The sequence below is a fragment of the Canis lupus genome, chromosome 7, assembly GCF_011100685.1.
Source record: "Canis lupus familiaris isolate Mischka breed German Shepherd chromosome 7, alternate assembly UU_Cfam_GSD_1.0, whole genome shotgun sequence".
Classification (NCBI taxonomy): domain Eukaryota; kingdom Metazoa; phylum Chordata; class Mammalia; order Carnivora; family Canidae; genus Canis; species Canis lupus.
Genome location: NC_049228.1, coordinates 45,382,347 through 45,405,364, shown reverse-complemented (window position 1 = coordinate 45,405,364; position 23,018 = coordinate 45,382,347). Strand labels below are relative to the sequence as shown.

The following is a 23,018-nucleotide window of genomic DNA, read 5'->3' as shown; positions in this document are numbered from 1 at the left end:
TGCAGTGTGGGGGTGCTCGTCCTGCGGGCGGGCAGGATGCTGCTGGCTGGACCCCAGGTACTGCTGCTGGGGTCCCTGGGCTGGAGGAACCTGCCCCTGTGCCTGCAAGCATCCCCCTCTCAAGCCCCGTGATCATTTGTCTTATGACCGAGGGCCGGGAGGCACTCACCAAGCCTACGTGGAGCGATGCGCCCCAGGCAGAGGGTGCGGCCTGCCAGAGTCTCAGGGGATGCTGAGGCTTCTGCAGGAGGCGGCCCTGGCGACTGGCCCAGCATGTGACAGCGCGCTCTGGGCTGCCAGCTGGAACACCACAGGGCTCACTTGGGCTCTCCATGGAGTTTCCAAGCAAGACATTGGAATTTGTAAACTGTTGCCACTCCGGAGATTTGAATCCATCCCTTTGCACCAAGTCTCAAGGACGGGGATGTTTGAGAGGGTGCTTCCAAAACGTTAACAGCACGCAAATCCCCTGGAGATCTGGTTAAAATGCAAAATCTGATTCCACAAGTCTGAGTGGGGCTTCATTTTTGAAACAAGTTCCCAGGGGTACCAAGGCTGCCAGTTTGCGGACGCCTTACAGACTTGAGGACACCAACAGGAGTGAACGCAGTGAACGCAGTTAAACCCTCCCTATTCTGAGTAAGTGCTGAGAGGGAGAGGCAGCTCCACCACCCATCAGCCACTCAGTAAGCATTCGTTGAGCCTAAGAACTGAGGCAAAGACCAGCAGAAATAAGGAAGTCAGGGGTAGAAAGTGCCTTAGATGGGAATAATGATAAAGATCACCTGTGCCTGAATGCCTCAATCTTGTCTCATCTCTGGATTTGGCAAGGTAGGTTTTACTGATCTCCATTAATTTCGTAATGAAATTAAGGCTTGGAAAGATGAAGTCATCTTCCCCAGAGGGGGCTAGCTGGCTGGAATTTGAATCCTGTCGATCAAACTCCAAAATCCACCTGATCTCACTATGACACACATCCTTGCTTTGGAGGGTAAGGAAGCAGAACTAGATTTAGTCCAGGGGCTCTCGACCTCACTGGCGTGTAAGAATCAGCAAGACTTTTAAAAACTCCCACAGCCCAAGCCAATTACATCAGATGCTCTACTATCAGCATTTTGTAAAGCCCCCTCCCCCGGGAATTCCAATGTACAAGCAAGACTGGGAGTCACTGAGTGAGTCCAGCTCCCCTTCTGGTAAATTAAGGCAATTAAGTAGCTGATGGATGGAGTCCAGTCTCATCGGAACCAGTACCTCTCAGTTCTTCCTCAGGGACTCCTTCCCAGAAACCAGCTAAACACAAACCATGTAGTAGGGTGAAACAGGATAGGACAGGATGTGGGATGGAGATGCTGCTAGGGAAAAATACATAGAAAAGAGCCGTAAGCGTCAGCCAATGCTACAGGCACTATATACATAGAAGCTGAGGGGAAGATTCATTGGGAAAGAGAAAAACTCAGCTCACTGAAGTCCTTGAAATTAGAACATCTTAGTCATCGCTGAGTCATCTTAGCATCTGTGAGGTGATGGATAGATGAGTGTATGGATGGAACCAGGAAGATGGGGTGGGTCCCCCAGACAAGGAGATCTGGAACACAAGTTGAACAGAGAAATGGGGCTCACGCTAGGGTTGAGGGTAAGGTCAATGACAGGAGAAAGGACCTCTACCTAGTATAGAGCTACCAGCACAAAAGGGAGTGGTCCACTAGGAAACCATGTGTGGGGATTTTATTTTTAGAATTGGGGTTATTTTTTAATATTAGGATGGACTGCACCAAGTGGAAAAAGTAAATGAAGCAATCCATTTGAGGCGAAGAAAAAGCCTGGAGCTCTTCTAGAGACGTAGTGCTTCTTGTCTTGCCATAATCAAGATGAAAGATTCAGGCTGCCCACCAGCCCTGCAAAGAGAAATCTCAGATCCTAAACCGAGCAAAATTCTGGGTCCTCCACCTGCCCCCAAAGCTTCCTCTGGGTAACTTTTTTCTCCCTCCAAGGCTGTAATAGATATTAATGTAAAGCTAGTTTCTCCCTTTCAAATATTAGGGGTGAGAAGCCATTGAGAAATCAGTGGTCAGCCTTACATATCATCTCTGAAGTTCTGTAAGCCCCAGATTCTGCAAAACCATGAGTTAGGAGGAGCCAAACTCTGGGTGATGTCAGGCATTAAGAATCCACATGGGGATATTGCTTTGCTCATCACTTGTCAGAGTGTTTGTTAAGTTTCTTACTGGATTTTTTTTTCCTTCACTCAACAGTGTTTAATTTATTCATCATCAATATCTTGTGTGGGTTTAATTATGACCCCACAGACCCTTGTCTTCAAAGATGACATTGCCCGAGCTGTGTCCTCCACAAGGAGGAGGGACTTCTCTGCAAGCATCCACATGCCCCTGGCCCACTTGGTGACCTTGGCTGACACTGGGTATGGCTGGCTGGTGTCCAGTGTGTCATGCATTTGGGGGCTAGTGAGCTGACCAGCCTACTCAGGAATCAACTCTGTGACTTCACACATAGCAGCACATGCCCCATGACATAACTGAATATCAGCCCTCTGTTCAAAGATGTCCCTTGATCCAGGTGTTAGGAGAAAATAAATAATCTGAGAGGAGAAAAGACTGTAGGTAAACAAAGTGGATGAAGCAATGGAAAATCTGACCTCTTCCCATGTTTCTATATCCCCAGGACCCACAATTAACATCTCAGTTGGAAGAAGGTACCATTAGTCCCAAGAAGCAGTCATAACTTGGCTTCTTCCATGGTGAGGGCCAGGAGATTCTGAATCCTTCTCAGCTCCTGGCTGCCAGTTGCTTTAAGCAAAGGATGGTGATCTGGAGCATTTCTGATAACCACAAAACTGTGCAGCCAGCACTCAGCAAGCTTCGGTTAGGACATGTATGAGGAGCCAGAGCCAGCTGCCACCTCCCCAGCTCCAGAGGGCAGCCTCACTTAACACAGCCACCCCACCCCTTGCATTCTTGCCAGGTCTCTCCAGGATGCTTTCCAGTGAGTACCTGTGATCCCACTCAAACTGGGGTGGCTGACGTCTTTGCCAAGAGCCCCATTGGCAATGGTGGTGCCAGGCCATCCCACATTCTTTTCCCAGCTCAATTATTAAATAAAGCTCAACTCCCTAAGCTTGGAGCCAATATCATACTATCTTTAATGGCACAGAAACAATGGAATGAGTTTTAAATTACTCTCAAGAAGGAAACAGGGCCATGCCACTCTCCAACTTTAATTTTCCCCAACACTTCAATCCCTTCTTCAGTCTACTCAGAAGAGATTGAAAAGATTCTCCCCCCGCATCCCCTTCCCAATTGTCTCTCAATGGGAATTTTTTTTAATCCTGAAGAAACAAAACACCAGCAGGACCATTGCTAGCCAATATGGCTCCTTAGTGCAAAGACAGCCAGACTCCCCTTTCCTCAAGAGATTTTAGTGCCACCTGCAAGAGTTTCATTGCAATAAATACTAGGATGTTAATGGTACCCTTTAGACAAAGTGCATTTGTGCAGGGCACAACCTGCACATCTTTAACACTGGCTGTGGAGACCAGAGACCTACGTGATGGAACCCAACCTGGCCTGAGTTTACATTAGAAACCAGAAAAAAGTGGGGATGCCTGGGTGGCTCAGTTGGTTAAGCAGCCGACTCTTGGTTTTGGCTCAGGTCATGATCTCAGGCTCATGAGCTCGACCCCCAACCCCCACCAGGCTCCACTGAATACAGAATCTGGCTCAGATTCTCTCTCCTTCTCCTGTTGCCCCTCCCCCTGCTTGCACTGTCTCTTTTCTCCCTCTCTCTCTCTCTGAAATAAATAAATCTTAAAAAAAAAAAAAAAAAAGCTGGAAAGAAGGTGCTGCATGGAAAGAAGACAGCTGAGAAAAGTCATAGGTTAGGACAGAGATTCTCTAACCCTTCTGCTGTGTGCAGGAGGGACAGCCAGCTATTCAGTGGAACTGAATAATTGCATGACTGCACTCGAGGGCTAGAAATGCAGGCGCCTCACTGCCTCCTGCCACCTTCCACCCCCGAGCTCCCCTGGCAAGGGCAAGCGGGGAAGCTTTGAGAGAGACGCTGCACTGTGGGCCAGTTTGCCTCTTGGCTCTTCATCTAGGGAAGGCCTCCCATAAAGGGGGCCCCCAAGAGGGGCACGGGGCCAGTTGGGAGATCAGGCACCCATCTGATGCCTTTTGTCTGACTGTTTACCAAATGGAAACGAAGACGTTGTGGGCTCAGGACACACTGCAGAGGAACACTGTGTCCTGGACTTGCTATCCTGGCCTCTCTCTCTCTCTCTCTCTCTCTCTCTCTCTCTCTCTCTCGGGGGAGGGGGGGGGCGCAGCTAGGAAGAAAAGAATGAGAATGAGCTTCTTCCCCATTCTCTTTTCCATTTAGAAACCCCCTGCTTGGGATGCAGAAGACACTCACGGGGTCCTCACCTGCACACTTCTCGAGTGTGGGCACTAGCTAACGCTGGTGCTGCAAGCTACGTGTAAAGCCAAGCTACCCGTATGTCGTGAATAATGACAACGATCAGATCCTGAGCTCATCCTCTAGTATCTCCAGGCCCAAGTAGGATGATGCAGCATAAAATATTTTAAAATAAAATCCAATACCAGAGGGGATGCCCAGGGGGCTCAGTGGTTGAGCGTCTGCCTTTGGCTCAGGGTGTGATCCCCAGGTCCTGGGATCAAGTCCCACATCGGGCTCCCCGAAAGGGAGCCTGCTTCTCCCCTGCCTTTGTCTCTGCCTCTTTCGTTCTGTGTCTCTCATGAATAAGTAAATAAAATCTTAAAAAAAATAAATAAATAAAAAGCCAATACCAGAGTTGTTGCAGGGCCAGGGGGGTAGGGCAGCCTGTCCAGTGAGGAGCAGGGACATAAATGGCTGTAAGCTCCCCAGAGTGCAGCCTACATAATGGCCTGCTGGGAAAGCCAAATAGAGGAGGAACGAAAGCCCAGTGTGAGTGTGTGGGCAGAGCACGTAGGGAGGGGGCAGAGAACTTTCTAGGGGCAGAAATTCTAGGAGAAGCACAGAGGAGGGAAAGCTCTGCATAGGTTGCATCATGATAGAACCAGACTGAAGGCTGGCTGATGAGTTCAGAGAGCCAGCAGAAGAGAGGGGACACAGCAGGGGAGGCGCCGGGGGACCTCAGGGGAGGTGGGTACGGAACCAGTGTCAGGGCTTAAACACTCCGCAAAAGGCCGTAAGTGATAGCAAGGGCTGCCTGAGAAAGAACTGAGAGGAAGTCACTGAATCATCAGCAAGGGTTTAAAAACACCTATGAACTCATGTATGCACCCACGGGGCGCCCCACTGTCCCTCTGCTCTCCAGCTCAGGGAGTCCTTACAGAGCCACAGTGATGGGCCACGGTGGACCCTCACAGCGCAGGAACTTAGGGAGCTTGGTCAGCCGCCTCCCTGGTCCAGTGTTCTTACCCAACAGTCCTCTCCATGCTCATCACTACGTGTCTTCCCATGTCACGGCCAGGAAGACGCCCCCCTGGTGCAAGCTGGGAAGGGCAATTGCTCCCCAGATGCTCACGGGCCACCCAACCGCACTAGAGACGGCCGGGCGCGGGCACGGTGCCGCCTGGGTGGGTCAGGTGCAGAGCCAGAGCCTTGTGTGCCTCGCGGCCGAGCCCCCTGACATCCTCCGCCTTCCTGCAGCGAGGAGGCTGAGCTCCGGAAAGGGTGGCTCACATCCCCAAGGGAAACCATCTAGGAAGGGACCAAGCACGGAGCCAGACCTGGGTCTGGCTGACCCCGAAGCCCACGGGCCCACACTACCTTGTCCACGGCGCCTAGCAGGGTGCATTCTGCGAGCAGGGAGGCTGGGGAGGGACGAGGGGGGACGAGGGGGATGAGGGGCTTCTGCCCAGGAGACTAGAGACTCCATCCTGGCCGGGCCACTGAGGCAGAAAGCTGCAGGGGTGCTGCGGGGAGGCGGTCTCAGGACCAGGTCCCTAACCACCTGCGGATGGCGGCTTGATTAAGTTAGTCGGTGAGTGAAAGGCAAACAAGGGGCCGTGGTTGGGAAGGTTGGAACAGTGCGGAGGACGTCAAAGTACAAACTTTGCTTTTAGACGTTGGACGAGTTATTTAAACTCTGTGGGCCTCAGTTTCCTTCTCTGCAAGATGGGGATAACGGCATTTACCCTCCCGGGACTTTGGCAATGGTTGGATGAGGGATGGGCACATAGAGTGAACCCTCAACCGCTTGTGCCCTTCTTGTCACGGTCATCACTGGTGCTATGAACCCCTGGAAGCTGGTGTGGCTCCTTTCCTTTTCAAACGGGGCCCTCTGACTTGACTCCTCTTATGGTTGATTTTTCTCCTTCAGGGTAACCTAGGAGCTTATTTTTGCCTTATTTGACCGGGGAGATTTCCCTGATGCTCAGAACTGTAATGCTGACCCCCAACCTCTGGTCTCCCTCGCAGGCCCCAGAAGCACACCCCCTGAGCGCTGGGAGCTGGAGGGGGGGCTCCCCAGGACAGGGAACCCTGTGGTTTCATAGGTGTCCAGTTGGGGGAGCCAGCGAGTCGTGGTGGCCTCAGGGACCTCTGACAAGAGCTCTCCGCTCTCCCAGAAGCCTGGAGGTCCAGAGGACAGACGCCCATGGCATCTGCACAGCTCCCTGTGGGTTGTTTGGTTTTTGCTTTTGTTTTTGTTTTTGTTTTTAATCCCGTGGTCCAGGAAGTGCACCTGAGTTAGAGTCCCGCCGTAGCTGAGCAAGCCGCAAACACTGAATTTTAAGAAGCATGGGGGAAGAGCTGGTTTTTCACTTGGATTTTCGATTCTCTGCTATGGAATGTTTGCCTCCCATCTATTAGAAGGCCGCAGCAGGGCTTGTCCTAGGACCCTCGCCTGGAAAGAAGGACCCTTCAGGGAAACACGTATATTCCTGTTTCCTCCTCACTGGGAAAAACGGCAGGTTGGTTTCCAGAAGATGAGTCGCACACCCCCTGTCCTCCCCACCCTCACACCACACCCCACAGAACCTCGCTGGAATCTTACATCTGTGTAGAAGCTGTATTGAGCCTAAGAAAAAAGAATTCCACCCCGAGAGCAGTCACTGGGCTCTCGGAGTCGACGGTGTAGCAACCTGACACTCGCTTTTTAGTTTTAAGTGGCGCTGTGTTGATCATTTTTAGTTGCAAGTATTCCCCCCAAATTATTTCTGGGTGAAGGCAGGGGCTAGAACAACGAGGAGAAGTAAAAGATGAACTTGCAGGACTGTCCCGGGGTACAGACCTTGGAACCTTGCAAAAGATGGCAACGCTGCTGGCATCAAATCAAGGACAGCATTGAGGGGAGGAAGAGGCGGCAGGAGAGGGAGAGAAACATCCATCGGCAGAGACAGAGAGACAGAGGGACAGAGAGGAAGAGACAGACAGAGAGACATCAGGTGCGGGATAGGGGACTGGTCCTCACAATGCTTTGGCCCTGGCACCCGAAGTGGGAGGAGAAAGCCGAGTGCACGGGTGTGCAGAGCGGGGTTCCCAGTATAAAACTGTTGGGTGCCTCCTCCCAGCACTATCTCCTTCGGAGCAGCCTCCCTCCTCACAGAGCCCCGAGGCTTTATCAGCCAGCGCCTTCTGCCCCGGAGCCGAGCCGGCTGCAGTGAGTACCCTCCTCGTCTCTATTCACTTCCAGCTGTCCCTTGTTGCCAGCTCGTCTTCTTACTCTCAATTGTTGCTCTTTCATCCTTTTTTTCCCTTTTTTTTTATGGAGAAATGTGCCTCGGATGGTTGCAACTTTGTAGAGGCAGCAAAGTCCGAGGGCTGGTCGGCTAAAAGGCAGTTCGCCAAAGCCGCAGGCTTCCTCCTGGAAGCCTGCAAGCAAAGCCTTGGCTCCTGATTTCCGAAGCAGGGTGGCAGCAGGACTGGGGCTCCGCGTGCAAGAGGGGTTCAGGCAGGGGGTCTGTTCTATGGGCCAGATGACTCTGAGTTCATCAATGCTGTATACGAGTTTTCAAACTGTGTTCTTGAAATACTTGAGTCCAGTTTGGAGACTCCAAAAAAAGTGGGGTACAGTGAAGGGCCCTCTCCAACTATGGCTCTGCCCACCTGCATGTGCAGGGAGTGTGCGTGCTTCCCATCGGGACAGCCTGGCATCCACACTGCAGCCATGGACCTGGGGTGGAATTCAGACCCCAAGGCTCCTAGGACTGGTGCCTTCTGAAGACAGAAGTGTTTTCATCCGATGATAGGAAGACCTGACAGCATTGTCCTGTTTCTGCTTACAGCTTTAAAGAAAACTGAGCGACTCCCACCACTTCAAACCAAAAAGCACTCAAAATAATAGATTATTGTAAGTACCAAGTAAATGTCAATGCTTAAATTCTCTTTCTTTATGATACAGCATGAATGTTGAAAGGTTTTCTTCTGTATCTGTATCCAAAACTTTGTATTAATTTTCATTTTTTTAAAGATTTTATGTATTTATTCATGAGAGACACAGAGACAGAGAGAGAGGCAGAGACACAGGCAGAGGGAGAAGCAGGCTCCCCATGGGAAGCCCGATGAGGGACTTGCTCCCAGGACCTGAGCTGGAGGCAGACACTCAACCTCTGAGCCACACAGGTGTCCCATGTATTAATTTTTAAAGTGTTATTCAAGTCACAGAAAGTTGAAGACTTTCAGGTCTCTCCAATTGCACAGATTTCTAATGTATCCTGAGTTTTATTTCATATAATCAAATAGGAAATGTTGGTAGAATTGAAATCCTGAGATTGCCTTGTATTAGAATAAGTACTGCTTTGGTTTTCCTAGTGATTTGGGTTATGAAAAGTACTTTCTGACTCCCGTTGGAAAGTTCACCAGGTGCAGCTTCCAGAATATTCCTAGAATGTTAACTTCAGCACATATAAGCTTGTTAGGGGTGTGTCGATGATACAAAAGAATGAGGCTCCCTTTGAGGGACAAGGACATGTCTATTTGTCAGAAGAGTTCCTGCTTCCAGCAAGAGTGAAAGTGGGGGTGACCAGGGGCCCTCGGTGATTGCTTCAAGTCGGCCATAAAGACAGCAGGTCTGCTACGTCACTGAGCCCTGACACACACAGCAGATCCCATCTCTCAGGAGCTGCTCCTTCCCTGTTTACTTGAACAGAATCTCAGGTGGCATTAATGTGCCTGCCTTGGAGGAGACAACCACCCCGCTTCCCTTAGTGCATAAAGCTGACTCTGCAGAGGAGACTTGCCCACTCTGAGCTTCGGTTTTCTCTTCTATAAAGTGAAGCCTTGAACTATGTGCTCTTTACAACCTCGCCTAGCTCTCAAGTTTTTCTCTCTGAGCTCTGAGAAAATAATGATATTGAGCTCAAGGATATTATCTTCCTACATGTGTGTGATTTGGGGGGAGGGGGGTGGGGGCCAGGAAGGCAGGAGCCATGCAGGAGCCAAGGGGGTAAAAACTCTCTCACCAAGAGAATGTGACAGTCCCTTCTTGTCTCTTTCTTTCCTTTTTTTTTTTTTTTTAGACTGCATAGAAGATGAGAGTCCTACCACTGGTTTTTCTTAATACTGTTCTTTATCAAACAAACAATACATAATGCAACCCACAGTCACATCTGTTGGTACTTAAGGAACCAGATAGTTTAACTATGGATGAACACATATGCGATTTTTTTCTAACACATGTCAATAGTATTTTCCACAACTGTGGATTTTTCAAAGCAAGCCAGTAGAAGAAAGTAAAAATTAAATAAAGGAGGGACCCCCGCAAAAAAAAAACCCCACACGCACACACCTTTTCTGGAACTTCTGAAGGAACAATGATATCCTTGGATACAATGGATGTTTCTTTTTGGTTTGTTTGGTTGTTTTGTTTTTTGTTTTTTGTGTTTTTTTTTAAGAAAACTTACAAAAAGCTGCCACACTTGTTGACTTCTACTAAGAATTGTTTATTATTAACAAGATGACCTCCGATATTGAACCATTCTTATTCTGATACAAGAAAGAATGCCCTTTAGCGGTCTCTCGCACTGGGCTCTGGCTGTGCATTGAGAGTGTGGCTTGTATCTGATTTCAGAAAATAGAGCCCACCCCATGCCGTCTTCTCCCATCTGTAAAGAACAAGCCTGAGGTAAAGTGTTGCTTTGGTCTTGGTCCCAAAGTCGGAGCCCTAACAGTAGAGAGACACAGCAGAACAAAATTTGTGCGTTGGTCTCTGGGCCAGATGGTTTACTATCATTTTATCCTTTTATTTAAGCAAAATAAAATGAGCATTCCCTGTCTGTGGTCGGCTCATTGTCTCTCCTTGCTGATGGAGAAGCCTGCCTTCTCCTTGGAGCTCCCCATCTGGGGTCAGGGCTCTGCCTCGGGACCCCACTGACCCCTGACTCCCTCCATCCCACATTCTGCATGTCTATCATGCTGACTTATGTCTTTTTGCCCTTTGTCGAGTATGGAGAGAAAGGAAGGATGAATGGACAGTCTTTGGTTGGCAGCACTGGGGACACCCCTCGTGGTCCTCTTTGGAAGGACCCTTTTGGAGATAAGGCTGGTGAGGCCCTGGCACCTGGGCCCCCGGAACAGGTAGGCTCCCTGGGTGCAGCCTCTGTCTCCGGGAACGTGGGCTCCTGCGATCTAACCTCTGGTGTGTCTTTTCTGAACGGAGCCAGGGAAGTGGGGTCCTCATGCTCTGCTGAGTGGTGCGGCTTGGGTTTTGCGGGATGCACACGAGTCTTTGTCCCAAAGTCACATGGCGCTCAACTTGGGCGAGATGCGGGACTGTTGAACTACTGACTTTGGCTAACAGTGCAAAAGCTAGGAAAAAGGAGTCTGGAGTTTTCATCTTACCCTGCTTCTCCTTATTTAGAGCTTCTTCCTTTTATTTTCTTGTCTTGTTAGTTAAATTTAATGGCCTCCTTAGACTGGAGAAATCTGAGCATCAATAAAGGTTTCCTGCTGCATCGCCTTCCTGATCAGAATTCTTAAAGTTCTCCAAAGAACTGCAAATAGTTGGACACGATAAAATTCTAGGGCAAACTACAACCTTGAAGTTGCTGGTTTCTCAGAACCAGTTCTCATGCCTGGGTTCTGAGGCAAGTCGTCAGGATCTGAAGGGCTCGGGAAGGGTTCAGGAGTTCAGAATAAAGAGTTCATGGGTAGATATGCCACAGCAGCTACTGTCTGCTTAACTTGGGAGAGGAGCCCTCTCTCTAGGACATGGTACCCCAATAAACCATCCCAACATGTGGGTACTGGGGAGACAAATCACAATAAGCCTTGTATATGCTGAGCTGTGCAATCAGAAAAAAAAAAAAAACAAAAAAACCCAGTCCTTTAACTTAGAGTGGCTCGGCAAAGAGCTCAGGCCATGCAGGTTCTTGATCATGTCTGACCAGTTACAGTATCGGGTTTGTCATCTGTATCTCCAAAATCTCTGAGCTGATGGTGTATTTAAAACCCTCTAAAATAAATAAATATATGCCAGGAACTTTGAGAACATGTGTGTGTTCACTCCAAACTATACATTTAATTGTTTCTAGAGTTGATGGAAAAACTGTAATGTTTTCACTCAATGCTGCCTCTGTAGGAACAGATCTACTCAGTTATAGAAACTCAAAGCAATTGTGTCTGAGCTTCTTGACTGTTGCCTGGGGTGAAACTTGATGCCTCTGATAAATCGGTGGGGCTTTGCAAATGGGTCACTGGAGCTGAGGAAGGAGCTTACTGAGCAATGTTGTCAGTTATGAGATTTAAAGAGGAAGATATATGAAAATAAATAATAGCTATCACTTAGATTATAAAATGAAAGGTACTTCTCAAATTGGCTTAACATTTTAATCATTTTCTATGTTTCACCATGGGGCCAGCTGAGCTCCCTATAGACTAGGTTCCTGATGTCCAGCAGGTCTCAATTTAAGAATTTCTTCATGCCAATGTTCATTGGAAATCTCACAAGTGCAGGTGTCTAACACTATTTTGCCAAGATGAAGTGAGCTTGATCTAGAATTCGTTGCATAAATAGCTTCTGCTTTGTGTAATGATTAATGGTTGGCCATTGTTTAAAAGCGGGACACTTAGGTGGTAAAATAATGCAACTGAAGTGTCCGGGCTACTCAGGAAATAATCAGTTACCCACATTGATTTTTTTGTCCTGGGATTAATGGAAGCCCAAACTAGAGTCAGGATTGCGAAAACTAAAAATTTTTTAAAGGCATAACTTTATTATCTCTTAATAGGTGTTTGTTGGCTATGATAAATGCAACAAGGATGAGGCCAAACCTAGCCGTGAGAACCCCTTATTCACAGCCTGGCCACAGGGAGAAGATGAGCTGGTTTATCTGCATAGATTTGGGGTATTACCTCGGTCATGTCTTATATGCCTGTGGTTTCAACTTTCCACTGGTGCCTTCTGGGATCTGATAGTTTGGATGTCTCCCTACTCCACGCTCACTTGGCTGTGCTCTTGGTGTTTCTTGCACGTGCAAGGTGGTTTGCCATTATCTTCCTCCCTTTGCCTTCCTCTGGGGTTACGTTGTTGATACTCTTCTTTTGTATCTGCCATCGGCCCTGTGAAAACTTCATTTTTGTCTAGAGGCTATCACTCTGGTGATGTTGGTGCTTTCTTATCACAGTTATCATGAGAAGTGAAGAGTCTTGTCATGAATGCAAGTCACGGTTATATTAATATTTTCCTGAGGCATGCTTACCATACTCATGCCTTGGCTATTCTTATATCGTACAATCTTAGATGACAACTTTTGGTTTTCAATAACTTGGTTCACTTTTACCTTTTCCAATTTCTATATTTTGTGCAATATCATTCTTGACTGTTTTTAAAAATATTTAAATAACAAATAGCAAAAATAAAGAATACCTGAGGCAGTGGCCCAAGGTGGGGACATAGTCAAGCCCTCTTTGACTTGGAGAGTGTCTACAAGGGGCTTTACTTAGGCTCTGTCAACATACGGACTATTTTGTAAATAATTCTGCTTTGTCAAGCCTTTAAAAACAAGAGCTTTTTTGTAAAATAGAAGCTTAATTTAAAAAGGCTGCTCGGGACTTATGGACATGAGGGCACAGTAGGAGGACCCCGAGCTCACCTCGTCCCATGGATACAACTAGGTAACACACACATCAGTCTAAATAACCCAGAAAATGATCCGGAGACTGGCGGAACAATCTCCACAACTAAATGGAGAGAAGAGGGCACATTGAAGAGGGTATAAAGGGCAAGGATGTGGTCAGGAGCCACACGGCCCCCCAGGTCAGTCCGCCTCAGGAGAGAGCTGCCTGCATGGAGAGCAGAGAGGAGCAGATCCCGCACCAGGGAACCCACACAGGGAGGACGAATCCCCGAATCCCCGTAACACTTGGCTTTGAAAACCAAAGGGGCTGAACTTGATGACTTCTCACAACCAGGGGGACTTAAACCCTGAAATTTTAAAAGTCAGGGCTTGGCTCTAGAGCAAAGCGGGAGAGAGCCTGAGGCCCCAGGCTTGCTTCAAGAGATGGCAGGACATCCCAGAGGAGACACAGCAGAAAAGCAGCAGTTTGAAAAATGCCTGGGGCACACAGGAGGGAGGGTTATTCATTCATCTCAGAGCATGTCCTGGGGGGACAGAGATCACTGGGGGCCTCCTCCAAGAAGAAGGAAGCTGGCAAGCACCGGTTCCCTCCCATGCCCCCAGCATAAATGCACAGCCACCTTCAGGAACCAACCTGTCGCTGACACACTAAGAACTTGTGAATACTGCTCCTTCCTCCCCCAGACAGACCTGCCTCAGCCCCAGGGCTGGGGGGGGGGGGGGCACGGGGGGCTTTTGGCTGGAGCCCATGCAGGGCAGGGCTGCAGGCCTGGCCAAGTACGGGCAGCCCCACCAGGGACCAGCACCACTCCAGAGTGACCCCTGCCCCAGGGAGAGGGGAAGATGACTACAGGCGCCAGTCAGGCTGCAGCCTGGCCGTGGGCTGAGGGAAGACACTGTGTCTGTGGGCCCTGCCCCCCAACCCAGCTTCTCAGGAGACAACAAAGGGAGAGAAGCCTGCAGCTCACTGCTACTGCAGCTCTGGCAAACACCTGGCCTGACTTGACTCAAATCCGAGGCATCCACAGACTGGCCCACTATTAATACTGAGACCAAATCCTGCCCACAAGAAAGAAAACCACTGTAGACGACTGGACTGTAGGAAAAAGCAGCTCAGTCACACAGCTGAATGTACACAACACACATAGAAGACACCCCTGCAGCACCAGGTTCTGGTGAACAGGGGACTGCAAGGCACCAAAGAACCTCTTCTTCCTAAGCCCATGACTTTCCAGTGCAGGAGACATAGCCGACTTTCCTAACAGAGAGAAACAGATACAGAGACTTAGACAAAATAAGGAGACAGAGGAAAATGTCCCAAATGAAAGAACTGGACAAAATCACAGCAAGAGATCTAAGTGAAATGGAGATAAATAATGTGCCTGATAGTAAATTTAAAGAAATGATCATAAAGATAACTCACTGGACTCGAGGAAAGAATGGGTCACTGAGACCCTTAATGATAAAAAAAGAACCAATCAGATATGAGAACACAAGAAACGAAATTAAAAATAGACCAAATGGAATACACAGACTAGAAGAAGCAGAAGAATGAATCTGTGACCCAGAGGACAGAGTAAAGGAAATCAGTCAAGCTAAGCAGGTAAAAGGGGGAAAAATACACAAAATGAGAATAGATTTAGGGAACTCAGCAACAACATGAAGCATAATAACATCCATATTATCAGGATCCAGAGGTAGAATAGAAAGAAAGGAGGGCCAAAAATTTGTTTGAAGAAATAATAGCTGAAAAATTCCCAAATCTTGAGAAGGAAACAGAAATCCAGATCTAGAAGGCACAGAGAGCCCCCAACAAAAAAAAACCAAGGAGGTTCCTACCAAAACACATAGTAGTTAAAATGGCAAAAAGTTGTGATAATGAGAGAATTTTAAAAGCAGCAAGAGAAAAGAAAACACTTACATACAAGGGAAATCTCATAAGGCTACAGCTGATTTTTCAACAAAAACTTTGCAGGCCAGAAGAGAGTGGCATGGTGTATTCAACGTATTGAAAGGGGGAAAAATCTGCAACCTTCTATCCACCAAGGCTATCATTCAGAATAGAAGGAGAGATAAAGAGCTTCCCAGACAAACAAAAGTTAAAGAGATTCATGACCACTACACCAGCCCTACAAAAAATATTAAAGGAGCCTTTGTGAGTGAAAAGGGAAGACGATAAGTAGGAATTAAGAAAAATAGCACAAAAGCAGTAAAAATAAGTATATCTGTAAAAATCAGTCCAAGGACTCACAGAATAAAAGGATGTAAAGTATGACACCATATACCTAAAATATGGGAGCTAGTGGAGTAAAGAACACATTCAAACTTAAGTAACTGTCAACTTAATACAGACTGCTATATGCAGAAGATGTTGTATACAAACTGAGTGGTTACCACAAGTCTAAACCCGGTAATAGATATGCAAAAATTAAGGAGAAAGAAATCCTAAAAATTTCACTAAGGAAAGCCAACTAATCATGAGAGAAGAGAGGACGAAAAGAAAGGAACAGAGGAGAACTACAAAAGCAACAATAAAACAAGGAACAAAATGACAATAAATACATATTTATCAATAATGACTTTAAATGTAAATGGACTGTTCAATCAAAAGACATAGGGTGGCAGAATGGATTAAAAAAAAAAAAAGACCCATCTATATGCTGCGTATAAAGGACTTACCTCAGAAACACCTGGACAGATTGAAAGTGAAGGGATGGAGAAGTATTTGTCATGCAAATGGATGTGAAAAGAAAGCTAAGGTAGTAATACTTATATCAGATAAAATAAACTTTAAAACAAAGATGATAACAAGAGACAAAGAAGAATACTATATAATAATAAAGGGAACAATCCAACAAGAAGATATAACAATTGTTAATATTTATGCATCCAACATAGGAGCACCCAAATACCTAACCCACTTACTATGAATGGACAGATCATCCAAACAGAAAATCAATAAGGAAACAGTGGCATTGAATGACACATTGGACAAGATGGATTTTAACAGATATAGTCAGAACATTCCATCCTAAAACAGCAGAATACACATTCTTTTAAAGTACACATGGAACATTCTCCAGAATAGATCACCCATTATGCCACAAAACAAGTCTCAACAAGATTCAATCTCAAAAAGATTGAAGACATACCATGCATTTTTTCTGACCACAACACTATGAAGCTAGAAATCAATCACAAGAAAAAATCTTGAGAGAGCACAGATACATAGAGATTAAATAACATACTATTAAAGAAGACCAAGAAATCAAAGAGTAAATCCCACATTACCCCGATACCCAAACCAGATAAAGACACTACAAAAAAGAGAACTACAGACCAATATCTCTGATGAACATAGATGCAAAAGTCCTCAACAAAATATTAGCAAACCAAATCCAAAAAAAAAAAAAAAAAAAAAAAAAAAAAAAAAAAAACCAAATCCAACAATACATTTAAAAAAAAAAAAAAACATTCACCACAATCAAGTGGGATTTATTCCTGGGATGCAAGTATGTTTCAATATTCAAAAATTGATTAACATGATACATCACATCAGCAAGAGAAAGGATTAAAAATATATGATCATTTTAATAGATGCAGAAAAAGTGTTTGACAAAGGACAACATCCATTCATGATAAAAACTCTTAAGAAAATAAAAAAAAAAAAAACTCTTAAGAAAATAGATTAAGGAAGAACATAACTCAACATAATAAAGGCCATGTATGAAAAACCCACAGCTTACATCATTCTCAGTGAAAAATTAAGAGCTTTCCCCCTAAGATCAGAAACAAGACCAGGATGTTTACTCTCACCACTTTCATTCAACGTAGTAGTGGAATTCCTAGTCACAACAGACCACAAAAAGAAGTAAAATGCATCCAAATTGGTAAGGAAGAAGTAAAACTTTCACTATTTGCAGGTAATATGATACTATATATAGAAAACCTTGAGGACTCCACCAAAAACCTGCTAGAAGATAAATGAATTTAATAAGATCCCAGGATATAAAATCAATGTACAGAAATCTGTTGCATTTCTATACGCTAATAATGAAGCAAGTGAAAGAGAAATTAAGAAAGCAAACCCATTTACAATTGCACCAAAAATAATAAAATAACAAAAAATAAGCTTAACCAAGGAGGTGAAAGACTTAGACTCTGAAAACTATGAAACATTGATGGAAGAAATTGAAGATGATACAAACACATGGAAAGATATTCCATGCCCATGGATTGGAAGTACAAATATTGTTAAAATGTTTATACCACCCAAAGCAATATAGACATTTAATGTAATCAGCATCAAAATACCAAAAGCATTCTTCATAGAACTGGAACAAATAATATTGAAATTTGTATGGAACTACTAAAGACCTAGAATAGCAAACCAATCTTGAAAAAGAAAAACAAAGCCAGAGGTATCACAACTCCAGATTTCAAGTTATACTACAAAGCTGCAGTAATCAAAACAATATGATACTGACACAAAAACAGACACATAAATTAATGGAACAGGATAGAAAGCCTAGAAACAAACCCACAATGATATGGTCAGTTAATCTTCAACAAAAGAGGCAAGAAGATGTCCCGGGGAAAAGATAATCTCTTCAACAAAGGGTGTTGGGAAAACTGGTCAGCCACCTGCAAAAGAATGAAAGTGAACCACTTGCTTACACCATAAACAAAAGTAAACTCAAAATGGATTAAAGACCTGAATATGAGACCTGAAACCATAAAATTCCTAGAAGAGGGGATCCCTGGGTGGCTCAACGGTTTAGTGCCTGCCTTTGGCCCAGGGCGCGATCCTGGAGTCCCGGGATCAAGTCCCACGTCGGGCTCCCAGCGTGGAGCCTGCTTCTCCCTCTGCCTGTGTCTCTGCCTCTCTCTTTCTCTATGTCTATCATGAATAAATAAATAAAGAAATATTTTAAAAAAATTCCTAGAAGAGAGCACAGGCAGGAATTTCTCTGACATTGACGTTTTTAGATATTTCCTGAGGCCAGGGAAATAAAAGTAAAAATCAACTATTGAGACTACATCAAAATAAAAAAGCTTCTGCCCAGCAAAGAAACAAGCAACAAAACTAAAAGACAACAGACGGAACAGGAGAAGATATTTGCAAATGACATGTCTGATAAAAGGTCAGTATCCAAGATGGATAAGGAATTTATATAATTCAACACCCCCTCCCAAAATAAATAATACGTTTTAACAATATGGAGAGAAGACACGAACAGACATCTCTCCCAAGAAGACATCCAGATGGCCAGCAGACACATGAAAAGATGCTGAACATCACTCATCATCAGGGAAATGCAAATCAAAACCGCAATGAGGTATCACCTCACACCTGTCAGAAAGGCCACAATGAAAAAAAAAAAATAAGTGTTGGTGAGGATGTTGGGGAAAAGGAACCCCCATGCACTGTTGGTGGGAATGCAAATTGGTGCAGCCATTGTGGAAAATAGTATGGAGGTTCCTCAACAAATTTAAAAACAGAGCTACCCTATGATCCAGTAATTGCACTACTTGGTATTTACCCAAAGAATACAAAAACACTAATCTGAAAGGACATATGAACCCCTATGTTTATTGCAGCGTTATTTACAAGAGTGAATTATGGAAGCAGCCCAAGTGTCCATCAATAGATGAATGGATAAAGAAGATGAAGGGTATATACAATGGAATATTACTCAGCCATAAAAAGGAATGAAATCTTGCCATTTGCAACAAGATAGAGCTAGAGAGGGTAATGCTAAGTGAAATAAGTCAGAGAAAGACAAATACCATATGGTTTCACTCATATATGGAATTTAAGAAACAAAACAAACAGAGGAAAGAAAAAGACACAATCCAAAAGCAGACTAACTGCAGAGCACAAGGTGAGGGTTGCCATAGAGGAGGTGGGTGGGAGGTTGGGTGAAATGGGTAGAGGGGATTAAGAGTCCACTTACCATGGTGAGCACTGAGCAATGTCTAAAATTGTTGAATTGTCATATCGTACACCTGAAACTAATATAACACTGTATGTTAATTATATTCAAATTCAAATTAAAAACTTAACTTTAAGAAAAGGCTGCTCACGCTGGGAAGGAGCTGCTTGGTCTGCATTCGTGAGCACCATTTTGTAACCTGACACTGGGCTCCTTCAGCTGACAGCATGAAGCTTAAGTACTTGGTCTTAGCTCTCTTCCTGTATTATTATTTGACTCAGTATGTTAAAATTAAGTATTTTTCAGTCTTTTCCGCCAGACTGAGCTCTCTGAGTGCAGGTTGTAGGTGCTCAGTGAAGATCTGTTGGACTAGAAACGGGAAACCCAAGGCCAGAACCTTCTCATGGTAGCAATAAAGACGGTAATGAAAAAAGTAGTATGGGATTTGGATTTGGGTAATAATCTCCACGGCAACGTTGCAAGGGGAGCCGGGTGCTTTCTTAGTCCCCTAGAATGTCATGATACAAATGAAGTGCTTTTAAACTCATCCTCTGTGGCTACTGCAACCAGGCCCAGTGCTGGCCAGTCTCAAGTGTTCTGCATTAGGGTGTTTATGAGCTCTGTCCTTTCCTCAAGGAGCCAGAGGAAGAGATAACCATGGAGGACAGTCCCACTATGGTTAAAATGGACCAGGGTGAAAATCAGATTTTACCAAGAAGAAGGTACCTCCCCAAGGCACTTGGCTACATCACCGGTGATATGAGAGAATTTGCCAGCTGGCTCAAAGGTATTTATGCTTCCATCCTTTGGAGAGATGGGAGAAGTAGATTTGGGGGAAATGATTCTTTCATTATAGTCTCCTGCCTTCTATCTCCCCCTCTCCCCCTCTCCAGTTTTTAACTTTTTATCTTCTTTTTTTTTTTTTAAGATTTTACTCTTTTTTTCCTTAAGATTTATTTATTTGAGAGAAGGAGCGAGCACATGAGTGGGAGGGAGAAGGCTGAAGAAAGAGAGAGACTCTCAAAGCAGACTCCCTGCTGAGCACGAAGCCTGATGCGGGGCTCAAACCCACGACTCAGAATAGAACCTGAGCCAAAGGGAAGAGTCAGATGCTTAACTGACTAAACCACTCAGGTGCCCCAAGATTTTATTTTTAAGTAATCTCAATACACGACATGGGGCTTGAATTTACAATCCCGAGATCAAGCGTCATGTGCTTCTCTGAGCCAGCCGGCACCCCTAACTTTGTATCATTTAGCATGCAAGCCTCTTCAAATATTTTTTTTTATGGAGATAGTGCTTAGGGCCAGGGCCCTCCTCCTGTTTAGAGGAAGACACCTGGCTCCATCCCATAGTTTCAGCCCTTAAAAGCTGAAGTTTTACTGTTGGTAATTTACTTCTTTAGCTTTAGAGTCTGTACCTCTGAGCATGGTAAATAAGTACATTCAGTGCTTTCTGCAGTGGAGATTCTGGTAAGAGCAGGGTGGGCTGAGAATGAAGAAACTGGAGGCTTTCAGGGATCTGGGTACCATTAAGGGGGAAATGGCTCAGCGGGAAAAAGCTTCCAAGAATATCAAAAATTAGTTCCACCCTTAGCAGAGAGGATTTTGATGATTTTATTCAGGGTGGGCACCAGGCACGGAAAGGAGCACCTTGCCTTGTCACATCCTTAGCTCTGCCCATCTCATCTCTTCCAGACAAACCACAGGTGCTCCAGTTCGTTGACTGGGTTCTTCGGGGCATATCCCAAGTGGTGTTCGTCAGCAACCCCATCAGTGGAATCCTGATTCTGGTGGGACTGCTGGTCCAGAATCCCTGGTGGGCTCTTAATGGCTGTGTGGGAACGGTGGTGTCCACCCTGACGGCGCTGTTGCTTGCCCAGGACAGGTAGGTGCATCCATCCAAGCCTGCTCTTCCTGATTCTGAGAACACAGGAACCAGTCAGTGACTTTGGGCATCGGTGATAAAGCCCCACCCTTCCCAGAAAAACTTACCCTTTATTCCACAGGACCTGGTATTTGTGTTCAGTCAGAGGTCAAGGCATTACTTACATTCCTTATTGTTTCTCTTTAACCATTCCCTAGATCATTCTTCTGCAATGATTACTCAATTATTTATCGTCAGCATTTTGTTTGTTTGGGCAAGAATGCATAGGAGTCCTTTTTATTTTTTTATTTTTTTAGATTTTATTTATTTATCTGAGAGAGAAAGAGAGCACAAGCAGGGGGAGGAGGCAGAGGGAGAAGGAGACTCCCCACTGAGCAGGTTGCCCAACTCGAGACTGAATCCCAGGACCCAGAGCCAAAGGCAGATGCTTAACCAACTGAGCCGCCCAGGAGCCCCATGTGTATGAGAACTTGAAAAGTCTTGGTGGTGTAAAAAAAATCTCACCAATCCCATCCTATTTTGTTTCCATGCTCAGTTTAGTGAACCATTCTTTATAGATGGTGCAAATGTTAGCTCAGTTTCTGGAAAAGTGAATAATCAAATTCCCAGTTATGATTTAAGAAGCATTAGCTTGTCTTCTGAACTATGTGCTGGATTAAAAAGACCACTACTTTATAAATTGATCTGTTGTTGAAGAAGTAAAACGCTGACTCCCACCACAGGGTTAGACAGCTCCTGACTTTCTGGTTTAATCAGGGAGGCTGCTGGTCTTCGAGGTGTCCAGAATCAACGCATGAGCACCAGTGGGTGGTCATTACACAACTCAGCTCCTGTGGCATTTAGAGCTCCAAGAACGTTCCGCTTTCCCATCAGGTCCAAGGAGCCTGATGTGTTGTCCGTAGATTAGGTTAAATCCAATTCCGGTACACGTCAGGAAACAGCCCACCCAGTTTGGAGATGTGGTCCAGCATCATGCCATGTCAAATATCCTTTCATTATTTTGTTCCAGCAAAAAATGACCCACTCTCCCTATCAGGTATTATTTAGAAGGCAAGCCATATTTACATGTGTTGGCTTTCAAGTCTCTTTTACCTTCCTCAGGCCTAAAGGCCTGCATTAAAATAGCAATCCTGTTGTAAGTGAATATATCTCTTTCTGTTGTTTTTAAGCCATAGTGCTCCACAACTTGCAGACATTGCCATGAAAGCACAGGCAGTCTGCCTTAAAATCTGCAAGTCCCTTGTTGAGAAAGCGAGTCTTTGCCTAGCTGTCTGCTGTGTATTCCCAAATTCTAGAAGAGAGTATCACTTACAGGGTTAAACCAGTAAACATTCCATCACTTCCTACATGTCCCAAAAGATTCCTTAAGGGAGACAAAGGACACTGGACAGAGAGCCCCACTGCTAATGCTCTCACCCAGATGAATGAGTGGCACCTTCTTCCTGTTGGGCTGGTGCCTCGTGCCCCAACTGAAGCTCTCACGCCACCTGCACCCCCTCTATAGCCTGGCCCCTGGCTCTGTCACCCCCCCCCCCCCCCCCCCCCCCCGCAGACCCTGCACCTGACCTCACCCAGCTTCGCACCTCGTGGCCTCGCTGACTTCATCTTTGAAACTCCAGCCCTTCCTGGTGGAGATGTTGCCAACTAATAGGGCCTCGGGGAGCCCGGCTTGTCAGCCTTGGGGCTTATTCTGCAGAAGTTGTTTCATTTCTCACTTGGGGCTCCTAGTTCCCAGTTACAAACTGGGAACCATTTTGGCCGGGAGTAGAAATTTACTAACAGGACCACCTTCAGAAGTGAGGTTAAATGCTGAGAAGCGAAAAGGAACCCAAGAATGAATTCGGTGCTAGATATGCACATAAGTGGAATAACTCTGCCCAGTAAAAGTACTTGTTTTCCTTTGCAATAACTTGGAAACGTGTATTTGGAGAGCACAAAGTGGAAGTGCAGGAAGATGAAAGTGGATCCTCAGTTGGAAGAGTCGTTTTTTTAAGGTCACAAACACTACAAAAGGAGTTTGCAATTCAACAATCTTACACCTCTCACCAAGAATGTCAGACTTAGAACCCAGTTTCCTCTAAGAGCTCTATTCGGATCAAAGGCCCTTAAGACACAGAGGTAACAACTTCCTGAAGGAAAGGCTAAAGAAAGCAGA

The 23,018-nt window shown here is 45.5% G+C and overlaps 1 protein-coding gene across 8 annotated transcripts in view; it reads left to right on the top strand.

Annotated features, from left to right (window-relative positions):
• The window catches only part of SLC14A1 (solute carrier family 14 member 1), a 48,872-nt gene that overhangs the window by 11,881 nt on the left and 13,973 nt on the right, over window positions 1-23,018 (top strand). Inside the window, exons 1-6 of one of the 8 annotated variants that reach the window (XM_038543376.1) lie at window positions 7,420-7,624; window positions 8,250-8,314; window positions 10,408-10,539; window positions 12,192-12,308; window positions 19,613-19,763; window positions 20,674-20,863. In XM_038543376.1, coding sequence (XP_038399304.1) covers window positions 10,426-10,539; window positions 12,192-12,308; window positions 19,613-19,763; window positions 20,674-20,863 — 572 coding nt within the window. In that variant the 5' untranslated portion in view covers window positions 7,420-7,624; window positions 8,250-8,314; window positions 10,408-10,425. The other 7 variants (XM_038543377.1, XM_038543382.1, XM_038543379.1 and 4 more) reach the window with 7 other exon arrangements.